Below are 22,283 nucleotides of genomic sequence, written 5' to 3' on the forward strand. Positions count from 1 at the left end.
TTACAAATTCTGTGGTACTTAGCATAGTTTGTTTACATAACGATTCATATCACATATGGCTTCCAAACCAATTAAGTCTGAATCTACAGCCTGTAGTCACATGGCAAGCTCTATATCCCTCCTGAACTCTCTAGTGTCACAGCCTCAGCAGAGACAAACTCTGTTTCCACTTTTACTTGTAATCCTTTAATACCAATGTTAATGAACAGGCGATAACAGGGCTAATGAACAGGCGATAACAGGGCTAATGAACAGGCGATAACAGGGCTAATGAACAGGCGATGACGGCTAATAAACATGCGCTAACAGGGCTAATGAACAGGCAATAATAGGGCTAATGAACAAGCGATAACAGGGCTATTGAACAGGTGATAACAGGGCTAATAAACATGCGCTAACAGGGCTAATGAACAGGCGATGACGGCTAATAAACATGCGCTAACAGGGCTAATGAACAGGCTATAACAGGGCTAATGAACAGGCGATAACAGTGCTAATTAACAGGCGATAACAGGGCACTCATGAGCTGAAGCAGGAAAAAGTGAGAACGAGAAAACAGAAAAAATAAACATTCCCTTGGTTTGGTTTGGGTTTGGTCATACTTTTCCCACCCTGCACTGTGAATGTTTACATTTACATTTACATTTAAGTCATTTAGCAGACGCTCTTATCCAGAGCGACTTACAAATTGGTGCATTCACCTTATAATATCCAGTGGAACAACCACTTTACAATAGTGCATCTAAATCTTTTAAGGGGGGGGGGTTAGAAGGATTACTTTATCTTATCCCAGGTATTCCTTAAAGAGGTGGGGTTTCAGGTGACTCCGGAAGGTGGTGATTGACTCCGCTGTCCTGGCGTCGTGAGGGAGCTTGTTCCACCATTGGGGTGCCAGAGCAGCGAACAGTTTTGACTGGGCTGAGCGGGAACTGTGCTTCCTCAGAGGTAGGGAGGCGAGCAGGCCAGAGGTGGATGAACGCAGTGCCCTTGTTTGGGTGTAGGGCCTGATCAGAGCCTGAAGGTACGGAGGTGCCGTTCCCCTCACAGCTCCATAGGCAAGTACCATGGTCTTGTAGCGGATGCGAGCTTCGACAGGAAACCAGTGGAGAGAGCGGAGGAGCGGGGTGACGTGAGAGAACTTGGGAAGGTTGAACACCAGACGGGCTGCGGCGTTCTGGATGAGTTGTAGGGGTTTAATGGCACAGGCAGGGAGCCCAGCCAACAACGAGTTGCAGTAATCCAGACGGGAGATGACAAGTGCCTGGATTAGGACCTGCGCCGCTTCCTGTGTGAGGCAGGGTCGTACTCTGCGAATGTTGTAGAGCATGAACCTACAGGATCGGGTCACCGCCTTGATGTTAGTGGAGAACGACAGGGTGTTGTCCAGGGTCACGCCGAGGCTCTTAGCACTCTGGGAGGAGGACACAAGGGAGTTGTCAACCGTGATGGCGAGATCATGGAACGGGCAGTCCTTCCCCGGGAGTAAGAGCAGCTCCGTCTTGCCGAGGTTCAGCTTGAGGTGGTGATCCGTCATCCACACTGATATGTCTGCCAGACATGCAGAGATGCGATTCGCCACCTGGTTGTCAGAAGGGGGAAAGGAGAAGATTAATTGTGTGTCATCTGCATAGCAATGATATGAGAGACCATGTGAGGATATGACAGAGCCAAGTGACTTGGTGTATAGCGAGAATAGGAGAGGGCCTAGAACAGAGCCCTGGGGGACACCAGTGGTGAGAGCACGTGGTGCGGAGACAGATTCTCGCCACGCCACCTGGTAGGAGCGACCTGTCAGGTAGGACGCAATCCAAGCGTGGGCCGCGCCGGAGATGCCCAGCTCGGAGAGGGTGGAGAGGAGGATCTGATGGTTCACAGTATCAAAGGCAGCAGATAGGTCTAGAAGGATGAGAGCAGAGGAGAGAGAGTTAGCTTTAGCAGTGCGGAGAGCCTCCGTGACACAGAGAAGAGCAGTCTCAGTTGAATGCCCAGTCTTGAAACCTGACTGATTAGGATCAAGTAGGTCATTCTGAGAGAGATAGCAAGAGAGCTGGCCAAGGACGGCACGTTCAAGAGTTTTGGAGAGAAAGGAAAGAAGGGATACTGGTCTGTAGTTGTTGACATCGGAGGGATCGAGTGTAGGTTTTTTCAGAAGGGGTGCAACTCTCGCTCTCTTGAAGACGGAAGGGACGTAGCCAGCGGTCAAGGATGAGTTGATGAGCGAGGTGAGGTAGGGGAGAAGGTCTCCGGAAATGGTCTGGAGAAGAGAGGAGGGGATAGGGTCAAGTGGGCAGGTTGTTGGGCGGCCGGCCGTCACAAGACGCGAGATTTCATCTGGAGAGAGAGGGGAGAAAGAGGTCAAAGCACAGGGTAGGGCAGTGTGAGCAGGACCAGCGGTGTCGTTTCACTTAGCAAACGAGGATCGGATGTCGTCAACCTTCTTTTCAAAATGGTTGACGAAGTCATCCGCAGAGAGGGAGGGGGGGGGGAGGGGGAGGAGGATTCAGGAGGGAGGAGAAGGTAGCAAAGAGCTTCCTAGGGTTAGAGGCAGATGCTTGGAGTTTAGAGTGGTAGAAAGTGGCTTTAGCAGCAGAGACAGAAGAGGAAAATGTAGAGAGGAGGGAGTGAAAGGATGCCAGGTCCGCAGGGAGGCGAGTTTTCCTCCATTTCCGCTCGGCTGCCCGGAGCCCTGTTCTGTGAGCTCGCAGTGAGTCGTCGAGCCACGGAGCAAGAGGGGAGGACCGAGCCGGCCTGGAGGATAGGGGACAGAGGAAATCAAAGGATGCAGAGAGGGAGGCAGAATCAGGAGATAGGTTGGACAAGGTTTGAGCAGAGGGAAGAGATGATAGGATGGAAGAGGAGAGAGTAGCGGGAGAGAGAGAGCGAAGGTTGGGACGGCGCAATACCATCCGAGTAGGGGCAGAGTGAGAAGTGTTGGATGAGAGCGAGAGGGAAAAGGATACAAGGTAGTGGTCGGAGACTTGGAGGGGAGTTGCAATGAGATTAGTGGAAGAACAGCATCTAGTAAAGATGAGGTCAAGCGTATTGCCTGCCTTGTGAGTAGGGGGGGAAGGTGAGAGGGTGAGGTCAAAAGAGGAGAGGAGTGGAAAGAAGGAGGCAGAGAGGAATGAGTCAAAGGTAGACGTGGGGAGGTTAAAGTCACCCAGAACTGTGAGAGGTGAGCCATCCTCAGGAAAGGAACTTATCAAGGCGTCAAGCTCATTGATGAACTCTCCAAGGGAACCTGGAGGGCGATAAATGATAAGGATGTTAAGCTTGAAAGGGCTGGTAACTGTGACAGCATGGAATTCAAATGAGGAGATAGACAGATGGGTCAGGGGAGAAAGAGAGAATGTCCACTTGGGAGAGATGAGGATTCCAGTGCCACCACCCCGCTGGCTCGATGCTCTAGGGGTATGCGAGAACACGTAGGCAGACGAGGAGAGAGCAGTAGGAGTAGCAGTGTTATCTGTGGTAATCCATGTTTCCGTCAGCGCCAGGAAGTCTAGGGACTGGAGGGTAGCATAGGCTGAGATGAACTCAGCCTTGTTGGCCGCAGACCGGCAGTTCCAGAGGCTGCCGGAGAGCTGGAACTCCACGTGGGTCGTGCGCGCTGGGACCACCAGGTTAGAGTGGTCCCAATAAAGACATGAAAATGTATAATTGTTTGTGTGTTATTAGTTTAAGCAGACTGTGACCAATTTATGCAGAAATCCTGTCACGGATATGTAGGGCAGGAAGAAGGAGCAGAGTCAAATGCAGGATGTGATAGTTCAGTAGGCCGAAGTTTAATGGCACTCAACACGCTAGGTGTATCAACAACACAGAGATCGCAGAAAACCCCAAAAGGGAAACAGGTAATCCAGATGAAGAGGCGAAAATACGCACGGGGCGCAGCCCGGCTTGAATCAATACTCCAAATAAGAAAATGCTGGAGCAAAATACAAAGTACAACCACACTGCCCGCTGACAATCAAAATAATCCCGCACAACACACAACCCCCACAGGAACAAACTAAATACCCCCCCCCCCCCCACTAATGACAGAAACGAAAACAGGTGAGGACTTAGACAGACAAAACACAACGAACACAGAAACATAGATCGGTGGCAGCTAGTAGACCGGCGACGACGAGCGCCGCGTGCCGCCCGGCCGAGGAGGGGCACCATTTTCTGTGGATACTGTGACAAATCCAGGTAATAACGAATGGTTCACTTACTTTTTCTTGCCACTGTATACTCACTGGTAATGTATATATATATATATACAGTACCAGTCAAAAGTTTGTCCATTGATCAGCACAGCAAATGATAAAACAGGACCATGTTTGAAATAAAAGTGGTTTTGAGCTTATGTCAGTACTGCACAGGTAAGAAAACAGTTACAGAAATCAAGAATGCAGACAGGTTCTATCTATCTGAGCTACTGTGTCCAACAAACCACCAGCTGTCGTTATGATGGGCACCTACTGACCCCAAAAAACATTTTATTATGACTTTTTTTTGTTCAAAGACATGTTTAAGAGTCTGATTGCTGTACTGTCCCTGTTACCTGTATGTGCTCGCTGTACATAACTTCCTGTGATGCAGAGAGAAAGCTTAAAGTGTCTGTTGGCAGGTGGTCTAAGGAGAACACTGTGATTTGATAAAGTGTCTGGTAGAAGGTGGTCTAAGGAGAACACTGTGATTTGATAAAGTGTCTGGTAGAAGGTGGTCTAAGGAGAACACTGTGATTTGATAATGTGTCTGGTAGAAGGTGTTCTAAGGAGAACACTGTGATTTGATAACGTGTCTGGTAGAAGGTGTTCTAAGGAGAACACTGTGATTTGATAAAGTGTCTGTTGGAAGGTGGTCTAAGGAGAACACTGTGATTTGATAACGTGTCTGTTGGCAGGTGGTCTAAGGAGAACACTGTGATTTGATAACGTGTCTGGTAGAAGGTGTTCTAAGGAGAACACTGTGATTTGATAAAGTGTCTGTTGGAAGGTGGTCTAAGGAGAACACTGTGATTTGATAAAGTGTCTGTTGGCAGGTGGTCTAAGGAGAACACAAACTCTTGAAAACACTGCTGTTACATATCAAATACACAAGCCAATAAATTGCTGAGTGTGTGTGTGTTTCAAAAACCAATAAATGACTGCCCAGAACAAACAGAGCTGGCAGGAGTTTGGCTGGCAGTCTCTTAGCTTAGTTGTGTTTGTGTGTGTGTGTTTATGCGTACATGCTTTTCATTTTCAAAAAGGAACAATGACTGCAAATCAAACAATTACAAAAAATGTGGTGCTGCTGACAGCCTAAGGACATTCTTGGGTTCATATTTGGACAAGTTTGATGTTATTTCATATATGTGTCAGCCATTAGCTCAAATATCAGTTTACTGTGAAATGTTAAATTGCTCCTTCACACTGATGTTCATTTACAGTGAAATAACAGCTTAAACCATTTATCTTTATCTTTAGTCATGGCCCCCCAACTGAAATGATTTAGGGGAGAAAAAAATACAAAAACTCCGTAGACCTTAGTTTAGTTTAGTTTATTAATTCGACCATTTAAAAAAAACAAGCACACATAAAACGTAAAAGCCATACATGCACATGAATAAAATCATCGAGGATAAATCCACCAAATAAAGTCTGGGACTTATTTCCATTGTGGTCCTCTTGAGACAAGATGGCTGAACAAGATTGAACACAGTACGGCAGTGAAATAAGCCTTTGCAGGAATGTGCTCTCGTGCAGAATTTACAAACACAAGGTGTGGTATTTTCCACGGACGCCAAATACCTCTCCAAAAATACTTGACATTTGATAGGTAACTTAGGCAGGTTATTTGAGAGCAATACCCTATGCTGAGCCCCAATGACAAAAACAAAACTACATTTGAATTTTATGTCTATGATTATTAATTGATTCTGAAGCGGTCAATGATTCTCTAAGGATGTATACAAATGTCATCTGCGGAGACGTGTGCTGTGGAGCTGTAAGCCTACCTCTAATGCCTACCTGAAAATACCCTCAGAACTCCCATGTGCCACCTTTTAACATATTGCCTATGAAAGAAATGCCATGTTGAGTGAGTATGGATCGCTGGCTTGGTTTTTTCACAATGTAAACATTTCACACCTAAACTAAATTCCTAATATTTCATGTGGGAGTCAGTGATGTGTACTGCTGAGGTGGCGAGCAGAACACCAATGTTCTCAAGAAGAGGCATCAAAGACATTGAAGTCGGTGGCCTTGTGTGTCTGTCTGAAACACATTCAAGTGACGGCTGTGTTTCCGAGGCTTTTCAACCCTGAAGATGGCCTTAAATATCTCCCAAACACAGCATACACAACTCATTACTTTCTACGCCACCTAACATTGATGTGGTTGATTAATGTGAATTTCAACTAGATAAGATGATTATTTAAAATAGCCAAGGGCAGTATGTCATATTCAGAACCTCTGAGAGGAATGGCAACTTAAAGAGAAGAGAGAAAATATTGAGATATATGTGACATTTAATTTGTTTCAAGCAACACGGCCAGTTTGTAAAGTTTTCATCTAACAATTAGGTGTGTCAACTGAAAATGTTTTTCTCAAAAATATTCAGAGACACCTCTTACTAATTGGATATGTGATTGTATTATTTTGGGGTAATTTATTTGTCCTGCTAATTAAAATAAAACATTGAGTGGATTTGAACAGGAGGCAGACAGTAGCATAGGCATGATGCCTGGGTGAAACCATAACTGCCATTCACACCTCAGTCTGGCATTGACTGTTTACTACTCATTATAGCCAGAACTCAGTCACCCACACACACACACACACACACACACACACACACACACACACACACACACACACACACACACACACACACACACACACACACACATGGGCTAGAGATCTGTGTAGGACAAAAACAGTGGGTAGAGTTAACTATTTGTTTTTGACTGAAATGAGCCATCGTTTTAAAATCCACTATTCATGAATAAACTGAGCATTCTGAATCGAATTTTCTCCACCCCTCATGGGGAATACAAAACAGACATGCCAAGTATCATACCCTAGAGACTAGCCTTGAGGAACACTGTGGTTGGAACATCTTGTAGAGCAGTCTACAGAGGCTCTATAGACTAGCCTTGAGGAACACTGTGGAACATCTTGTAGAGCAGTCTACAGAGGCTCTATAGACTAGCCTTGAGGAACACTGTGGAACATCTTGTAGAGCAGTCTACAGAGGCCCTATAGACTAGCCTTGAGGAACACTGTGGAACATCTTGTACAGCAGTCTACAGAGGCCCTATAGACTAGCCTTGAGGAACACTGTGGAACATCTTGTAGAGCAGTCTACAGAGGCCCTATAGACTAGCCTTGAGGAACACTGTGGAACATCTTGTATAGCAGTCTACAGAGGCCCTATAGACTAGCCTTGAGGAACACTGTGGAACATCTTGTAGAGCAGTCTACAGAGGCCCTATAGACTAGCCTTGAGGAACACTGTGGAACATCTTGTAGAGCAGTCTACAGAGGCCCTATAGACTAGCCTTGAGGAACACTGTGGAACATCTTGTAGAGCAGTCTACAGAGGCCCTATAGACTAGCCTTGAGGAACACTGTGGAACATCTTGTAGAGCAGTCTACAGAGGCCCTATAGACTAGCCTTGAGGAACACTGTGGAACATCTTGTAGAGCAGTCTAGAGGCCCTATAGACTAGCCTTGAGGAACATCTTGTAGAGCAGTCTACAGAGGCCCTATAGACTAGCCTTGAGGAACATCTTCAACAGGTGGTTCATGTAGAGCAGGCCCTGCCAGAGGCTTGGTTGAAATAAAACTTGGAGCAATACTCCCCCCTAGTGGCTCAATATAACACTACTGGTTGAGGTTGAATAGTGGACATTGGGGGGAGGAAATATTAGCTCGATTATCAACAAAACTGGAAGGAATTTTTGGAAGGAATTAAAATAAAGCGATGGATACCAAATGATGAAACCTTTAGAATTGTTGGTGGAATAACGGCCTCATTGTGAAAATTACATTTGACCTGTGAAAAGACGGACACACCAGAAACGATACATGAACATATGTTTAATGTACAATTAATTACTCCCCAAAATTCCCAACAATAAAATCAAGTCTCTAAAATGCAGAATCAAACCCCATAATGCATATGGCTACCTGTTTGGGATGGTTTGATATGTCTAGCACTTAAACCACAGGAATGAACATGAAAACAAAACATTTTCAAATAACCTAGCTTGTTAAACGGCCAAAAACCTGCTATATTATGACGTGTGTAAATCAAGGTGTTGGTCTTTATCTGGTTCCAACCATTGTGCAGAGATGTTGAATGAAGTAACTCAATACTAATAACTGTATAGAGTAAGGCCAATGAGGCGAGGTTACAAATCTGGAATGGACACACACCAAGTTGATATCACAAAGCGAAGGACAATCATGTAACAATAACATGTAAAACCATCTTAAACGCATCGACAACCATTCTATTCTACGCTTATAGACATCTTTCAAATGAGTCTCATCAGTAAACTTTCCCGTAGTACTTCTTACAACACATATACCATTATTATTATTGTTTGTGGGGTCATCGTCAGCTCTGGAGGAGTCATCGTAAAGCCCCTTAGCTCCTCCATTACCAGCCGTGGGAAGGAAGGAACCAAATAGTTGAGATACTTAGGGTGCGTCCCAATATCTACTTTCTCCTGAATAATGCACTCTTTCACTATTTCCCATAAAGCATTGGATTGGTGGAGGCATGGGCTAGAGGGAGTTTCCAACCTAAAACTGGTAATTTCCTTTCAAATCAGTGAAGAGAACAAAATGCACCCTTAGAGAGAAAGGAGATGTGATTGGGACATAACTATAGTAAATACGTTCCAATGGGGTTATGGTAAATGCAATGGCCCTGAAGCAATCGCATGACATCTCCCATATTCAGTGACCGGAGTGGACTAGGGCTTAAGAGTCTCTCCTGAGTACATGACCTGATCAGGAAAAACTCTGGACCCTAGTTATAGGCTTTAAGGTCCAGAAGTTTCAGGGTGAGACAATAACAGAAAAGGACATTCTACAGGTTTAGGTTCTAACCAAGCCAGATAGTGACAAGAGGACGACACTACCATGGACTATAGACACTAGTCATTAACACGATGATTGTAGTATAAACATTATGATCAAGTAGTTTATTTCCAACATTCTTTTCAGTAGATTTCTTGGAAATTAATTGACATCCCTCTCTAAATCTCCAAGGAAAATGCTGTTGGACGTTCTGAAGAACAGTGTTTTAGTCAGCTCTGAGAGGGCAGCGGACACACACCTCTGATAGGGAGCACTGGCCTGGAGGACGCAACACTAAAGGCCATAATGGACTCATTGGATATCGGACATTATTGTGGCCTCTCCTCTCCGTTGCTGGCGGCTGTGTACATCTCTCCTTCCATTGCTCCCCTTCCCATGAGGCAGTGGGGTGTTCCAGAGAGGAGCAGTGGTATAGCAGAAGTCAAACTCCCATCAACTCCACATGATCTTTTATTCATTTATCATATCCATGATCACAATAAATCACTTTCAGACAGTAGAAAATACAAAACAACCTTTTTAAAACAAAAACAAAGTGTGTCCTCGGTTTAGTGAGGGCACAGCTGGCAGGGATCGCTGAGATTAGAAGGCAGCACTTGGAAAGGAGGTAAAGAGTCAGTCGGCATCAGGGTTCGATTGGTCTAGTTGGGTCGGTCCTCTGAATGTGATTGGCTGGGGTTGACGGGACCCTCCTGTCGATTGGGGCTGGGGGTGTATGGAGGCGGGGCCTCGCTTATGATGCTGGCAGAGTCTTCACCCTCAAAGAGAGGGGGAGGGAGAATGGGGAGAGGGGCGGGGCGAGATGCGTCGACGTCGTCGCTCTGGGCAACCTCGCTGTACGGAGGAGGCTTCAGGTCATCCGCTGTGGGGTCAGAGGTTAGAGTTCAGTAAGCAGAAATACAGGAACTGAAGTGAATGTCGAGTGCCGTCAACAGGGAAAGCAACTAAAGAATGTTAGCTTGGTAGGCTGCACACTACAGGGACTTCAGAAAGTATTCAAACCACTTAACTTTTTCTACATTTTGTGTTACAGCCTGAATTTTAAATTTAGATTTTTTTGTCACTGACCTACCTACACGCAATACCCCATAATGTAATTATGTTTTCTGTAATGTTTACATATTAGTCAATACATACCCAAACCCTTTCTTATGGCAAACCTAAATAAGTACATGAGTGAAAAGTTGCTTAACAAGTTCCATGGACTCTGTGTGCATAGTATTTAACATGACTACCTCATCTCTGTACGCCACACATACAGATCATTCAGGTCACTCAGACAAGCAGTGAATTTCAAACAGATTTAACTACAAAGGGAGGTTTTCCAATGCCTCGCAAAGAGGGGCTGGTAGATGGGAGAAAAATAATATAAATAAATAAATAATATAAATAAATAAATAAATATATATATATAAATAAACATATATCCCCTTTCGAGCATGGTGAAGTTATTAATTACGATTTGGATGGTGTAGCAATACACCCAGTCACTTCCCAACTCAGTTGCCGGAGAGGAAGGAGACCACTCAGGGATTTCACCATGAGGTGACTTTAAAACAGTTAGAGTTTAATGGCTGTGATAGGAGAAAAAGAGAGGATGGATCAACATTGTAGTTACTCTACAATACTAACATAATTGACAGAGTGAAAAGGAAGCCTGTACAAAATAAAACCTTTTTTTGACCAATCGATTGGTTGAAATGTTAAAACGTGTATTTTTGAGGGGTGAAGCTGTCTTTAATACGGCAGACACAGTCACTGAGGGTGAGGTGTTGGCAGGTGATCTAAGCACTAAAGATCTAAGTCCCAGTGAAGCCAAGCAGGGAAGTCCTCCTCCATTTTAAAATGGGGCTAGCTACTACAGGTCAATTTCTTGACCTCCTTTGTTCCTATAGTGTTGTGTCTCAACAACAACAAAAATGGTCAGGTTCCACTAATGGAATCACACAGGAGTGGACAGGTGGAAAAAAACTGCCTCTTTAGCATCGGTTTAGAAAAAAAACCGTTGGCATCGGTTAGTTGTGAAAATTATTTAAACTGACAAAGACCATCCGGATCTAAATAATGGTGTCATCACTAAAGAGCCCTTCTGGGACTTATCTTTTTGTGCCCAGCTCTGTTAAGTCTGGATGTGCATAATCACTCTTTTCAACAGGGGTAGAATACGCCCCCTTTGGCAGCAGAGTGGTTGTGACGGGGTTAAAACAAGCCTGTTGTCAGTGGTACCACGGAGCCAGCCAAGCAGGGCTATTATCCTGGGAGATGTGCGCCTTTTCTCTCCTGGGTTATGTTCACTAGGAACCAAACTGAAGCAAACAGACAGAAAAGGGAAGGAACTACCTAAACTTGTCCAAAAAGAAAAGCTGTTTTCTGATGCACAATGTTTTGCTACGGTATGCACTAATGAATAAGACCCTGTTTGGCCCCCTGCTCTCTAAGGCCGCCTCAAAGCCCCCCTGCTCTCTAAGGCTGCCTCAAAGCCCCCCTGCTCTCTAAGGCTGCCTCAGGGCTCAAGCCCCCAGGTGCAGCCCCTTCTTAAGACAAGTATGACCGTAGGTGGTGTTTCTTTTATCCATTTCCTGCAGAGCCATCTTCTCACCTAACCATATCCTGTGTCTGTGTCTTACCTCCGGAGACAGCTTGGTATGGAGGTGGCATGTCCAGGTGAGAGAAGGATACTGCTGCCGGGGGGAGTGAGGCAGAAGACTCGCCCACTGATCCCTCATCCTGAACCCCATACCAACTGGGCCAGATAGACGTCTGGGGAGAGATGGAGAGAGAGACAAAAACAGGAATTTTTACCACATATACACATAGACACACTGAGTGTACACACACACACACACACACTTTTGGAGCGTGACAATGAAGATAGAATCTAAAGCTCACTAGTGGGTAAAAGAGAATCTACACCCTGCATCTCCATCCCAAATGGCTCCCTATTCCTTACTTAGTGCACTACTCTATGGGCCCTGGTGGTCATTTGAGACACAACCTCTGGTCTCCCCCTGGCCTCTCCCCCCCACCCTCTGGTCTCCCCCCCCACCCTCTGGTCTCCCCCCCCACCCTCTGGTCTCCCCCTGGCCTCTCTCCAGGGACCTTTCAGGGGGGCTGCTGCTGCCTGTCTGCGGGAGTTATGGATGGCTCTGGGGCCTCCTCGCTGCACATTCCATTAAAATCTAAACAGGGAGCATCATGGTTTAGACTAGAAGACTAAAGGGAGATAAGAGGAAAGAGAAGTAGGGGGAGGAGAGCCAGAGGGAGATTGAGTCAGTGAAGACCAGCAGGTCATTAAAGCTAGCTCACTGGGGTGCGGCTGAGAAGGATGGAATCACAGGGTTACCGCGCTCAATTATACTTGGGTTCTGTTCTGTCCAGAGCACACAACTACATTCTAATTCCAGCCGAACAGAACTGTGGGGGTTGTTTCTCCTCTACAATGACCTAGTTACTTGAGCTTGGTTACCTAATAGAGCCGTTTCAGGTCCAAACACAGTAACAGAATCCAAGCCAGAAGTGGCTTGTGTGTGCATTGTCTCCAGCATCTTCAAATCAGATGAATTGTAAAGCAGCTGCAGTAATGTCATTACTGGGGGAAGTTTCCTAGGAGAGCTAGCTCGAGGCTGGAATCGCCTCAACCACAACAGGCCTCATTCTTAGAATGGAGACATTTCCACTATGAGAAAGCTACTCCTAACACTATAAATAGCCTAAAACAAAGGCACCTATACTGACTCAGTAAATGGCAGGGACTGCAATAAAGCATAATTGGTATGGTGTGTTATGGTGTGCACGTCGAGCTAGTTAGAAGACCATTTACTCTGAAAGCTTGGAGCCAGGGTCCCGATTCACGGAGCCAGGGTCCTGATTGGGGGCGGCAGGTAGCCGACTGGTTAGCGCGTCGGACTTGTAACCGAAAGGTTGCAAGATCGAATCCCCAAGCTGACAAGGTAAGTATGTTCCTAGGCTCAGTGGGTTAACTGCCTTGTTCAGGGGCAGAACGACAGATTTGTACCTTGTCAGCTCGGGGATTTGAACTTGCAACCTTTCGGTTATTAGCCCAACGCTCTAACCACTCGGCTGCGCTGCCGCCCCAAGATCAGGGGAACTATTATGGCTCGCCTCTTCTCTGGAGCTCTTCTCTTTCCATGTCAATTTTAGCTGTTCCTATTGGCTCAAAGACTTTCACAGGCTTTTGTTAGATTTGACAAGTGCTGTACAGTCACCCGTAGACAAACCAACTCCAACACTGGCTCTCACACATTCACTGTAGCCCTTACACTGCTTCACACAAGTTCTGAGGCCTGCCAGAGCACTGACGTTTTAGCAGTACCAGTCAAATGTTGACACATTTACTCAATCCAGGGTTTTTATTTTTACTATTTTCTACAATGTAGATTAATAGTGAATATAAAGACTATGAAATAGCACATATGGAATCATGTAATAACCCCAAAAAGTGTTACCCAAATAAAATATATTTTTATATTTGGGATTCTTCAAAGTAGCCTCCCTTTGCCTTGACAGCTTTGCACACTCTTGGCATTCTCTCAACCAGCTTCATGATGTAGTCACCTGGAATGTATTTCAATTAACAAGTGTGTCTTGTTAAAAGTTAATTTGTGGACATCCTTTCCTTCTTAATGCGTTTGAGCCAATCAGTTGTGTTGTGACAAGGTAGGGTTGGAATACAGAAGATGCCCTATTTGGTAAAAGACCAAGTCCATATTAGAGCAAGAACAGCTCAAATAAGCAAAGTGAAATGACAGTCCATCATTACTTTAAGACATGAAGGTCAGTCAATACAGAACATCAAGAACTTTGAAAGTTTCTTCAAGTGCAGTTGAAAAAAACCATCAAGCATTACGATGAAACTGTCTCTGATGAGGGCCGCCACAGGAATGGAAGACCCAGAGTTACCGCTGCTGCAGAGGATAAGTTCATCAGAGTTACCAGCCTCAGAAATTGAAGCCAGAATAAATGCTTCACAGAGTTCAAGTAACAGACATCTCAACATCAACTGTTCAGAGGAGACTGCATGAATCAGGCCTTCATGGTTGAAATGCTGCAAAGAAATCACTACTAAAGGACATCAATAAGAAGAAGAAACTTGCTTGGGCCAAGAAACACGAGCAATGGACATTAGACCGGTGGAAATCTGTCCTTTGGTCTGATGCGTCCACATTTGAGATTTTTGGTTCCAACCGCCATGTGTCTTTGTGAGATGCAGAGAAGGTGAACGAATGATCTCTGCACGTGTGGTTCCCACTGTGAAGCATGGAGGTGGTGTGATGGTGCTTTGCTGGTGACACTGTCAGTGATTTATTTAGAATTCAAGGCACATTTAACCAGCATGGTTACCACAGCATTCTGCAGAAATACGCCATCCCATTTGGTTTGCACTTAGTGGGACTATCATTTGTTTTTCAAAAAGACAATGACCCAACACACCTCCAGGCTGTGTAAGGGCTATTTGACCAAGAAGGAGAGTGATGGAATGCTACATCAGATGACCTGGCCACCACAATCCCCCAACCAAATTGAGATGGTTTGGGATGAGTTGGACCGCAGAGTGAAGCAAAAGCAGCCAACAAGTGCTCAGCATATGTGGGAACTCCTTCAAGACTGTTGGAAAAGCATTCCATGTGAAGCTGGTTGAGAGAATGCCAAGAGTGTGCAAAGCTGTCATCAATGCAAAGGCTGGCTAATTTGAAGCCTCAAAAATAAAACATTTTGATTTGTTTAACACTTTTTTGTTTACTACATGATTCCATACGTGTTATTTAATAGTTGATGTCTTCACTATTATTCTACAATGTAGAAAACAGCTAAAATAAAGGAAAACCCTTGAATGAGTAGGTGTGTCCAAACCTTTGACTGGTACTGTAAGTGCACACAAACAATTACTGATGCCCACATACATGCGCATATACGAGTGCTGAGCCATTGCCAAAATGTCAGTTTATTTTCTTTTTTTAAATAACTAATTGACTGACGTCAGTTCAATTATTTGAAATCCGTTTCGTTTTTTTCCCTGAGCTCACAACTCTCGTTTCTCTAGAGGTGAATCAAATAAAGAATAAACTATAGGATGTTGTAGGAAATTGTAGTTTACACCAAAGTTAAGTGCAGAAAAAGTGGTATTTAACTATAATGGCAGCAATCCATTGTTCCTATAGATGCCTGTTCAAAGGTTCTTGCCCAGGCAAGCCTGTGTGGCTGGCAGAAAGACACAGAGATTAAGGGTTTCTACTAGATAGCAAGCTACAAAGTCAACATTGGCTATATCGTAAGAAATCTTGAACAAATATTAGCCTTTTGGTCTTAATATAAAAGTAAGCAGTGTGGTTAAGGTTAGGTTTAAAATAACATTTTAAGAAGATAAATTGTAGAAATAGGCGGGGTTTATGACTTTGTACCTGTGGTAACTAGTGACGACCCGGGCGGGACAGATCAAGTGGCACACGACAGGGAGCGCTTGGATTTTAATTGATAGTTGTTATTCAGCATAAATAGGATGACTCTTTAGGGACCACAGAGATAGATGGCTGGCTGCTACTGCCTGAGCAGAGATTAGATGACTTGGAATGAAATAATAAGTTATACATACATAAATAGACCTCAACTGCAATATAATATTAAACTAATGTAAATAAAGGATGGTTTATTAATAAGTGATATGCAGAAATGGACAGTCACTACCATCATCGGGGTTTTATTAATGAAATAATAAAGTCACTAACACACAAACCAAATATTTAAGTAAATTAATGTGAATAAATGACAGCTAGAGCCTAATAAGTGATAAGCAGTAACCATCTTTAATTATTTTACTATGTGTTGTTAAAGCATTCAACCCACAATGCAATTTATTGCTAAATTTTATTTGACAGCGTTATATTTTTTTTAACCGAATCCTCAAAAAGCAAGTACGTGTATTACGTGCACACACCACGCCCACTAAACAATCTGCTGTTAACCACAGGACGGGTGGGAGGTTGAGTAATGGACACAGTGAGAAAGCATCACATCCTCACTCAGTCATTCATTCACAGTGGAAAGTGACTCATCTAACCACCAAGCAGTGAGGAAAGCTAACAACTCTTCCCCCACACACTGACACACACCGCTGAAAGGGCAACCTACTGAACTCTTCGAACTAGAGTCTATAGGATATGCTTCCCTGTGTACTACTGGAACCAGAGTCTATAGGATATGCTTCCCTGTGTACTACTGGAACCAGAGTCTATAGGATATGCTTCCCTGTGCACGACTGGAACCAGAGTCTATAGGATATGCTTCCCTGTGCACGACTGGAACCAGAGTCTATAGGATATGCTTCCCTGTGCACGACTGGAACCAGAGTCTATAGGATATGCTTCCCTGTGCACGACTGGAACCAGAGTCTATAGGATATGCTTCCCTGTGCACGACTGGAACCAGAGTCTATAGGATATGCTTCCCTGTGCACGACTGGAACCAGAGTCTATAGGATATGCTTCCCTGTGCACGACTGGAACCAGAGTCTATAGGATATGCTTCCCTGTGCACGACTGGAACCAGAGTCTATAGGATATGCTTCCCTGTGCACAACTGGAACCAGAGTCTATAGGATATGCTTCCCTGTGCACGACTGGAACCAGAGTCTATAGGATATGCTTCCCTGTGCACGACTGGAACCAGAGTCTATAGGATATGCAGCATTTATTTTACATGTGATCATACATGACAATTTTTATTAATAAATGTGAGTGAAAGGCTCCCACTGAGGAGCCCTGAACACCCGCCAACAATGCTGGTGAAATAGACATACCTGCCAATGCCAAAATCTACCCATATTTGGCAGGTGGCGGTTGTTAAATTTAGGCCTGGGACAGCCATGCCTCAGACAGGATGACAGCCATGCCTCAGACAGGATGACAGCCATGCCTCAGACAGGATGACAGCCATGCCTCAGACAGGATGACAGCCATGCCTCAGACAGGATGACAGCCATGCCTCAGACAGGATGACAGCCATGCCTCAGACAGGATGACAGCCATGCCTCAGACAGGATGACAGCCATGCCTCAGACAGGATGACAGCCATGCCTCAGACAGGATGACAGCCATGCCTCAGACAGGATGACAGCCATCCCTACAAAAACTAAAATTGGATGCCAATTCATACACAATGATATGATTATCAGCTCAGCCTGTGTTTTGTGGTCTGTCAATAACAGGGGAATCCCTGCAGGCTTTGCTACTTACATTCTGTCTCTCACACATCTGATGCAGGTAGGCCCTCCCTCCCACGATAACTATCTGCGAATTACGAGGGTTGTTGAGGTACGCGGCCAGTTGTCTCTGACGTGAGCGGTACCAGCACACGTAGAAGAAGATCTTGATGACGATGAATATGATGACCACTCTGGAAGAGAGAGAGATGAACAGTAGCAGGAAACAATGTCTTATGTTGAACTCAACGTTGTTCAAACCACAGAGTCAAGTGTATGAAAGTGAATATAAGAATTTTTTTAAAGTTACTTACATGTACCAGTACAACTCCATATTGAGATTACTAATCATCAGATCATAGTCAAAAAACAATGGTGCCTGAAACACAAAACCAAAGTGGTGTTTTAGACATTTGAGGCACTGCCCAGTGTGTGTTACTCTGAAATAAGATGGCTGAGAGAATTGTTTACTATAAACCCAAATGGAAACCATGGCAACCTCACCTCTGAAGAATAAACGAGTCCCCTTTGATCTGCAAGAGACATGTGACACAATGTGAGCAACAGTTCAACATCCGATACAAGATATATTATGTGGCTTTAAACACCCTTAACTCTTGGAAGAGGCACTTCCATCTACAGGCTGTTATTTAGATAGTTCCCCTAAACAATGAATGTAATGTTAGCTTCATAATCCATGTAGCTAGCTAGCCTGTCAACAACTGAAAGCAAAACCAGTTAAAAAGTAGTTCACAACTTCCTCATCCTGAAAGTAGTGTGTATATATATATATATATGCCAAGAGAAACTGTAATCCAAGGTTCAGTTCCTTAGACACTAAACTTCTGCTACATTTAGTCACCCACCATAAGCTAGCAATCAATGGAAGTGATTTGGGAATGCGAGCAAATCTCCTGAAATCAATTCCAATCACTTAAGGTGATTTAGCCATTTTAAAACAAAACAAACATGCCCCCCATCACTTCCATTGATTGTTTGCTTGTGGTGGCTAAAGTTAGCTGACGTTTGTAGTGGCTGTGTAAAGCAAACTGAACCATGGATTAGTTTCTCCGGGCCCATGCACTACTTTCAGGGTGAGAAACAATCCAACATCAAATTAGAAAACTAGAAAAGTCCAACCAACATGTTGGTTTGGTGTCTCTAATTTCAATAGTTCAAGAGTTACCGGTGGTGAGTTATTTATACAAATTGACGTACATTTGTATAGTTATAGCTGATAAAAGTTTAAGAATTAAGTTAGGATAGCCTGAACATGAGGAAGTTGGTTTAGTATCTCTAGTTTGAATAGTTCAAGAGTTACCGGTGGTGAGTTATTTATACAAATTGATGTACATTTGTATAGTTATAGCTGATAAAAGTTTAAGAATTAAGTTAGGATAGCCTGAACATGAGGAAGTTGGTTTAGTATCTCTAGTTTCAACAGTTTATGAGTTACGGTTGCCGATTTTATTTTATGCAAATATTTTTACATTCTAGTTGATAGAAGTTTGAAATAATTACAATTTAGGATAGCCTGACCATTTGAAAGTTGGTGTGGTGTCTCTACATTGAATGGTTTAAGAGTTACTGTGGGTTGGTTACTTTATGCTAATTTCTACAATTATAGTTGATAAAGATCTTTTAGAATTTGAAGTTAGGATAGCCTGAATTTTTTTAAAGTTGGTCTTATAGCTTAATCGGCCAAGGAGTAGTTAGCTATTTACCATGTAACCAACACTATTACTGTTCCTAATTCAAACCATGTTAATTTATGCACATTTTAAATGGTTCTAATTTAAAACAATTATAAATATTTTAAAACCCTGAATTCAAGCTCTCTAAATTGGGTCAGTCTGAACATATCAACGTTAGTTTGCGTTGATAGCTTAACCCGTTTACGAGCAGTGGCGAATCCAAATATTTCCCATTTAAGACTACGGTTTTATTAACATTTAAAATAGCTATAGTTCAAAAAGTATAACATGTCACAATTATAAGCACAAGCACTCTAAATTGGGTCAGTCTGAACATCATCATCGATAGCGTAAACCGTGTAAGAGGAGATACACGACCAAATTTCCCAATTTTGCCCATGTAAATCCACGGCACTTTCATTGCCATTGAAATGTATTGGGAACTAATTTAAATGTTGTAGTACAAAAAGTATAAAATATTTTCAAGCTATGTAAATTGAGACAGTCTGCATATTTAGAAGATGGTTTCGTGTTAATAGCTTAAGTCGTTTAAGCGCTAGAGAGAGCAAAATAAATAAAACAGTTGTGAGTATGTAAGACATCTAGAACGGATAATGAACTATTTACTCAATTATAGTTAACTGTTAACTACAGTATAAAAATAACGACTGCCAGCTAGGAAACTAGCTAGCTGTAGATATCAAAAGCAATCTAAAGAGCAGTTAGCTAGCAAATACTTAGAAGAAAGGGTAGCTAACTAGCTACAGTAGCTAGCTAGATACTATTTCGTTACAAACAAGAGCCAACGGTCAGTTGGCTACTTAGCTACTAAAACGTAGGTAACCAGCTATTTAGTTAATACAATGGTAACGTTAGCTATATTAAGACATGAAAATAATCTGGTTTAAGTATTTGCGGCTAAACATAACTAACAACTTACCGTATCAAATTAATTTAGCTAGCTAACGTTATATCATCCGGAAACCGCTACCCAGGCTTGTCATGTTGTTTTCCTTTATCCGCCTGTGTGGTTTACAGTGCATTAGCTCATGTTAGCCAGCTAGCTTAGCATCAACGATTTAATCAAACACCGTCTGATGTTATCCTTATGCCGAGGTAATCCCACTACCTGTCAATTTCCGAAGTGTATATAATCGTTCCAAAAAAATCTGAATTTAAACACAGTTCGAAGCCCGAAAGTAAAGACGGCACTTTATTTAGCAGCCATTTGTTTCACGATCCTACCTTGACTGCTACTCACGTTTGTGCGCTGTGCTGGTCAGCGGTGAGGTAGGGGCGAAGCTCTGGCTGCGGACTGAAGTTACAACAAGAAACGCCCCACATGAAACGTCATTTGCATTGCGTCACTACATACCACACCCACTACCATTGACGCCGCTTGTAACAGTGTGGAAAATACCGTCCCTGTAATGAAAGATGTCGTCTCTTTGAGCTGGTGTATTTGAATTTACTCCCGATAAACCAGGAAGATTATGAAAAATACTTGTGGATTTTATAACTTTTTTGGGGGGGGGGGGGGGGAAACTGAACCTTTCATATTAGAAGTAACAGAAGGTGATTGGAAAACACGGTTAAAATAAAATTGTATTGGTCACATAAATATGGTTAGCAGATGTTATTGCCAGTGTAGCGAAATGCTTGACGCTGCTCCCGAGTTGCGCAGAGGTCTAAAGGCACTGCATCTCAGTGCTAGAGGCGTCACTACAGACCCTGGTTCGATTCCTGGCTGTATCACAACCGGCCGTGATTGGGAGTCCCATATGGCGGTGCACAATTGGCCCAGCATCGTCCGGGTTTGGCCGGGATAGGCAGTCATTGTAAATACGAATTTGTTCTTAGCTGACTTGCCTAGTTATATAAATAAAATAACAAATAAAATCACATGACCAGAAAAAAAACAAAAAAGGTAAGGCATGGCTGAATAGATGATAATCATCTCATATGCTAGCAGGGATACAGAAGCTTGCAGCCCACGTGAAGTCTTTCCAGAATTAATGGCAAAATACTCCTTACTTACACCACTGCCACCTACGCTGAGTAAGAACCTTCCTACCAAATACAGGGTAGTGTTACCATATGGAGCGTTACCATTGACATCCTAGAACAGTAGCACCCAGGATTCGAGATAAGCTCCCAGACGTCGTCAACATGGTGCACCACTTGAGAAAGTGAAGGGATGACGGATCTCTGCGGACAACCATCAAGCGGTTCACAATGATAATCTACAGAGATGTCGTATGGAAATAAAGAAAGAAAATGGGGAAAGGGGAATAACTAGTCAGAAGCCAAGGAGTCCAGCTCTCACTCCAGAAGATGCTGCTGCAAGAGAGCATAGAGAAGAATGGAAGAGAGCCTATTTCAGCAGACCTTTTGCATTTATTGATGGAAAGAAGATCGATTGCCAAGACTTCAAGTGAATGTCTCAATCTGACATGAGAGCACTGAATGACTTAAATACTGTGCTCAGGTATATAGCTACAATGACTTGAAATCAAAGTGGTTCTACTCTTTCTAAGTCAAATTAAAATGCTAAGAGTTAACTAAATTACTCTTGAGTAATAAGTCGATTGTCATTTTTACATTCACCCAGTTGTATATCACCAGGTTCGTAAATGTGAAAACGGGCTCATCATCTTGATCACAACTACCTTGGTTTAGGGTAATGTTTGTCCAGTTCTTTCTCTAAGCTCAGGTTTCCTTACTGGCTAACGTTACCTTGTTTACCAGTTCAACTAGTTAACCTGTTATTCATATCACTACACTGTATTTGTTTTCTCATAAAAAATAAAAAAATAAGTCAGGTTATGCAAAGTTTTTAATTCTATGCACTAAATGTTGTATATAAATGCCAGGGGTTTACGAGACATAAATAAAAGAAAATCACTTTTTTTTATTTTGTAAAGACTAATGCAGATTTCACTTCAGGAGACAATGGGGAAATACTGTTTATTATAGTCACGGGTCTAACCACTCAGCTGGTATGATGAAATTGCTTCATAAGTTTAGAGATTATATTTCAGAGTCTTTTTTTGTCCAAAGATGTGAGATGGGTTATATTGATCTTTTACATTTACATTTAAGTCATTTAGCAGACGCTCTTATCCAGAGCGACTTACAAAATGGTGCATTCACCTTATGATATCCAGTGGAACAACCACTTTACAATAGTGCATCTAAATCTTTTTAGGGGGGGGGGGGGGGGGTTAGAAGGATTACTTTATCCTATCCTAGGTATTCCTTAAAGAGGTGGGGTTTCAGGTGTCTCCGGA

The 22,283-nt window shown here is 43.3% G+C and overlaps 1 protein-coding gene across 1 annotated transcript; it reads right to left on the reverse strand.

Moving 5' to 3' along the window:
- Nucleotides 1-8,058: 8,058 nt before the first annotated feature.
- Nucleotides 8,059-20,343, reverse strand: LOC123731536 (uncharacterized). The gene is made up of 6 exons (XM_045710630.2): nt 20,255-20,343; nt 17,804-17,832; nt 17,614-17,678; nt 17,334-17,493; nt 11,712-11,844; nt 8,059-9,946 (listed from the first exon to the last, which is right to left on the reverse strand). The coding sequence occupies exons 3-6, from the start codon at nt 17,649-17,651 to the stop codon at nt 9,726-9,728; spliced, it is 552 nt and encodes a 183-aa protein (XP_045566586.2). The 5' UTR covers nt 17,652-17,678; nt 17,804-17,832; nt 20,255-20,343; the 3' UTR covers nt 8,059-9,725.
- Between the last annotated feature and the right edge of the window lie 1,940 nt (nt 20,344-22,283).

Source organism: Salmo salar, chromosome 29, assembly GCF_965601325.2.
Source record: "Salmo salar chromosome 29, fSalSal1, whole genome shotgun sequence".
NCBI lineage: Eukaryota > Metazoa > Chordata > Actinopteri > Salmoniformes > Salmonidae > Salmo > Salmo salar.

Bases quoted from the DNA above. Each gene is read 5' to 3' on its own strand.
- LOC123731536 (XM_045710630.2), bottom strand. From the start codon at position 17,651: ATGATTAGTAATCTCAATATGGAGTTGTACTGGTACAT. The intron at 17,494-17,613 runs GTAAGTAACTTT...TCTCTCTTCCAG, and splicing joins ATGGAGTTGTACTGGTACAT to AGTGGTCATCATATTCATCG. The intron at 9,947-11,711 runs GTAAGACACAGA...CTGACCCCACAG, and splicing joins ATACCAAGCTGTCTCCGGAG to CGGATGACCTGAAGCCTCCT.